Source organism: Oncorhynchus kisutch, linkage group LG30 (assembly GCF_002021735.2).
Source record: "Oncorhynchus kisutch isolate 150728-3 linkage group LG30, Okis_V2, whole genome shotgun sequence".
Lineage (NCBI taxonomy): Eukaryota > Metazoa > Chordata > Actinopteri > Salmoniformes > Salmonidae > Oncorhynchus > Oncorhynchus kisutch.
In genome coordinates, this window is record NC_034203.2 from 43,195,802 (window position 1) to 43,200,628 (window position 4,827).

Sequence of the window (4,827 nt, forward strand, 5' to 3'; positions counted from 1 at the left end):
GAAGGAAGAGATCAACGACAGGGTGAGTTTATCTCTCTGGTGGAAGGAGAGGTCAACGGCAGGGTGAGTTTATATCTCTGGTGGAAGGGAGAGGTCAACGACAGGGTGAGTTTATCTCTCTGGTGGAAGGAGAGGTCAACGGCAGGGTGAGTTTATATCTCTGGTGGAAGGAGAGGTCAACGGCAGAGTGATTTTATATCTCTAGTGGAAGGGAGAGGGTCAACGGCAGGGTGGGGTTATATCTCTGGTGGAAGGGAGAGGTCAACGGCAGGGTGAGTTTATATCTGGTGGAAGGGAGAGGTCAACGGCAGGGTGAGTTTATATCTCTGGTGGAAGGGAGAGGTCAACGACAGGGTGAGTTTATATCTCTGGTGGAAGGAGAGGTCAATGGCAGGGTGAGTTTGTATCTGGTGGAAGGGAGAGATCAACGACAGGGTGAGTTTATCTCTCTGGTGGAAGGAGAGGTCAACGGCAGGGTGAGTTTATATCTCTGGTGGAAGGGAGAGGTCAACGGCAGGGTGAGTTTATCTCTCTGGTGTAAGGAGAGGTCAACGGCAGGGTGAGTTTATCTCTCTGGTGGAAGGAGAGGTCAACGGCAGGGTGAGTTTATCTCTCTGGTGGAAGGAGAGGTCAACGGCAGGGTGAGTTTATATCTCTAGTGGAAAGGAGAGGTCAACGGCAGGGTGAGTTTATATCTCTGGTGGAAGGGAGAGTTCAACGGCAGGGTGAGTTTATATCTCTGGTGGAAGGGAGAGGTCAACGGCAGGGTGAGTTTATATCTCTAGTGGAAGGGAGAGGTCAACGGCAGGGTGAGTTTATATCTCTAGTGGAAAGGAGAGGTCAACGGCAGGGTGAGTTTATATCTCTGGTGGACAGGGGAGGTCAACGGCAGGGTGAGTTTATATCTCTAGTGGAAAGGAGAGGTCAACGGCAGGGTTAGTTTATATCTCTGGTGTAAGGAGAGGTCAACGGCAGGGTGAGTTTATATCTCTAGTGGAAAGGAGAGGTCAACGGCAGGGTGAGTTTATATCTCTAGTGGAAAGGAGAGGTCAACGGCAGGGTGAGTTTATATCTCTGGTGGACAGGGGAGGTCAACAGCAGGGTGAGTTTATATCTCTAGTGGAAAGGAGAGGTCAACGGCAGGGTGAGTTATATCTCTGGTGGACAGGGGAGGTCAACAGCAGGGTGAGTTTATATCTCTAGTGGAAAGGAGAGGTCAACGGCAGGGTGAGTTTATATCTCTGGTGGACAGGGGAGGTCAACAGCAGGGTGAGTTTATATCTCTAGTGGAAATGAGAGGTCAACGGCAGGGTGAGTTTATATCTCTGGTGGAAGGAGAGGTCAACGGCAGGGTGAGTTTATATCTCTGGTGGACAGGGGAGGTCAACGGCAGGGTGAGTTTATATCTCTGGTGGACAGGGGAGGTCAACAGCAGGGTTAGTTTATATCTCTGGTGGACAGGAGAGGTCAACGGCAGGGTGAGTTTATATCTCTGGTGGAAGGAGAGGTCAACGGCAGGGTGAGTTTATATCTCTAGTGGAAAGGAGAGGTCAATGGCAGGGTGAGTTTATATCTCTGGTGGACAGGGGAGGTCAACAGCAGGGTGAGTTTATATCTCTGGTGGACAGGGGAGGTCAACAGCAGGGTGAGTTTATATTTCTGGTGGACAGGGGAGGTCAACAGCAGGGTTAGTTTATATCTCTGGTGGTCAGGAGAGGTCAACGGCAGGGTGAGTTTATATCTCTGGTGGACAGGGGAGGTCAACAGCAGGGTGAGTTTATATTTCTGGTGGACAGGGGAGGTCAACAGCAGGGTTAGTTTATATCTCTGGTGGTCAGGAGAGGTCAACGGCAGGGTGAGTTTATATCTCTGGTGGAAGGAGAGGTCAACGGCAGGGTGAGTTTATATCTCTGGTGGACAGGGGAGGTCAACAGCAGGGTGAGTTTATATCTCTGGTGGACAGGGGAGGTCAACAGCAGGGTGAGTTTATATCTCTAGTGGAAAGGAGAGGTCAACGGCAGGGTGAGTTTATATCTCTGGTGGACAGGGGAGGTCAACAGCAGGGTGAGTTTATATCTCTAGTGGAAATGAGAGGTCAACGGCAGGGTGAGTTTATATCTCTGGTGGAAGGAGAGGTCAACGGCAGGGTGAGTTTATATCTCTGGTGGACAGGGGAGGTCAACAGCAGGGTGAGTTTATATCTCTGGTGGACAGGGGAGGTCAACAGCAGGGTGAGTTTATATCTCTAGTGGACAGGGGAGGTCAACAGCAGGGTGAGTTTATATCTCTGGTGGTCAGGGGAGGTCAATGGCAGGGGGAGTTTATATCTCTGGTGGTCAGGGGAGGTCAATGGCAGGGGGAGTTTATATCTCTGGTGGACAGGGGAGGTCAACGGCAGGGGAGTCTTTCATCCCACTTTAATTGAATCATGACTTCCTTCCGTCTGTGAAAGGTCATGTTCTCCCTTCCGGTGAATCCAACGCTCCTGGTCTTTATTTAGATGCTAATGGATTTTGTGTCAGTGATCTTTTCCATATGATTTCCATTTTACAGTGACGTGTTTTTATTGTTGGCAGGTGGGCTGGTTCCCCTCTACATATGTGGAAGAGGAAGACTGAGCTGGTTGATTAAACCTCAGCTCTCAGGTGACACGGCTATAGCCCACTCTGCACTATGGCTCCAGACATCCTCCAGGTTGTAGAGCCACAGCATCCTGGCACTCTGATAGAACTCAGACAAGACAAAAGCCCCAAGCCAGACAGATGGAAGTAGGAAATGCCCTCTATCCTCATCCATCCTCACCCTACCTCACCCATCCTCAACACCCCTCTCCTCACCTCACCCATCCTCCTCAACACACCCCTCCTCACCTCTCCCATCCTCACCCCACCCCACCTCAGCCCTCCCCTCCCATCCTCACCCCTCCTCACCCTTCCTAACCCCTCTCCACCTCATCCCCTCCTCACCTCACCCATCTTCACCCCTCCCCAACTCATCCCCTCCTCACCCCACCCACCCATCGCTCACCCCTCCCTACCTCATCCCCTCCTCACTCATCCCATCCTCACCCCTCCTCACCCCTCACCCATCCTCACCCCTCCCCACCTCATCCCATCTTCACCCCTCCCCACCTCATCCCATCTTCACCCCCCCACCTCATCCCCTCCTCACCCATCCCATCCTCACCCCTCCCCACCTCATCCCCTCCACCCTTCCTCACACCTTCTCTCCTCTCCCATCCCCTCCTCACCTCATCCCTCCTTATGACCAGCACTGTTTTATTCTGACTGCACTATAGACTCCAGACTTAAAGTAGAGACAGTCCCTCCCTGGTTGAGAGTCAAACTTGATGAAGCTGGTCTTCTCTTACCTTGTGTTGTTATTGATAACATCATTGGTTAGTCTGACAGATTAGTCAATTATTAAACACTCTTGGCACGAAAGCAAGAGATTTCTCTGCTTTTCTACACCCACAGTGTTTGAAGACTGTACACAATGTTGAAGACTTGTTTTGTTGTGCTAAAATGATTCCATTATGTGACCGGTATGCTCCCCTTATATACAATGAGTTCCAAAAGTATTGGGACAGTGATATTTGCATCTGCATCGCTTGCTGTTTGGGGTTTTAAGGCTGGGTTTCTGTACAGCACTTTGTGACATCGGCTGACGTGAAAAGGGCTATGTAAATACATTTGATTGGTCGATTGATTTGTTGCTGTTGTTTTGGCTCTGTACTTTAACACTTTGGATTTTAAATGAAACCATGACTGAGGTTCAATTGCAGACTGTCAGCTTTAATTTTAGGGTATTTTCATCCATATCAGGTGAAGCTTTTTTTGACACAATACATTATTTATCATTCATTTCTATTGGGCACAAATTAATCTGAAACACAACCAAAGCAAACAGCAAATGCATCCAACAAATGTGTAGTAGAGTCACAAGCTTGACGTTGCCATTACTGTGCTATGAATATGGGACCAAATACTACACCTTCTACTACTTTAATACACATATAAGTGAATTTGTCCCAATACTTTTGGTCCAATAAAATGGGGGGGGGGAGACTATGTAGAAAAAGTGCTGTAATTTCTAAACAGTTTATCCGATACGATTGCAAAATACCCTCAAATTAAAGCTGACAGTCTGCAATTTAACCTCATTGTATTTGTTTTGAAATCCAAAGTGCTGGAGAACAGAGTAAAAATAACAAAAAATGTGTTACTGTCCCAATACTTTTGGAGATCACTGTATGACATTACCTGTTTCCTGTATAACAGGGTACCCCCCCCTCGAAAAAAAATGTTAAATATTTTTAAAATTGTTGGATATTAAAAAAAACTATAAAAACACCAGCAAATCAAATGATGTTATTTTATCTATTCCAAACTATTCCCCATAATCGAGAGAAATATGTGATCGTATATACAAATGTAAAAGTGATAAAGTGTTTGTCAAATATGGTTTCTGTTTCTGGCTTCTTGCAGTCACTTTGCAGTCTACAAATGATTTGTAATTATGTTTCCGGGCCCCCACCATCCCTTCAGAATCTATTGACTGATCTCTGCTATATAAGAACAATCACTGATATTGTTATTGATTCCTGTTGAATGTGACAATCATCCCTCTATACTGTACCCATCGTTCACCTGTGTTTTATCTCATCGGGAGATTCTCTGTCTCTCTCTCTCTCTCTCTCTCTCTCTCTCTCTCTCTCTCTCTCTCTCTCTCTCTCTTCCTCTCTCTCTCTCTCTCTCTCTCTGTCTCTGTCTCTCTCTCTCTCTCTCTCTCTCTCTCTCTCTCTCTCTCTCTCTCTGTCTCTGTCTC

At 47.4% G+C, this 4,827-nt stretch overlaps 1 protein-coding gene across 2 annotated transcripts in view; it reads left to right on the forward strand.

Moving 5' to 3' along the window:
- Positions 1 to 4,463, forward strand: part of LOC109883904 (guanine nucleotide exchange factor VAV3) — a 113,046-nt gene extending 108,583 nt beyond the window's left edge. For both annotated transcript variants that reach the window (XM_031810412.1, XM_031810413.1), the window contains exon 27: positions 2,577 to 4,463. In XM_031810412.1, the coding sequence (XP_031666272.1) occupies positions 2,577 to 2,618 (42 nt within the window). In that variant the 3' untranslated portion in view covers positions 2,619 to 4,463. The remainder of the gene's footprint in view (positions 1 to 2,576) is intronic.
- The last annotated feature ends 364 nt before the right edge of the window (positions 4,464 to 4,827 follow it).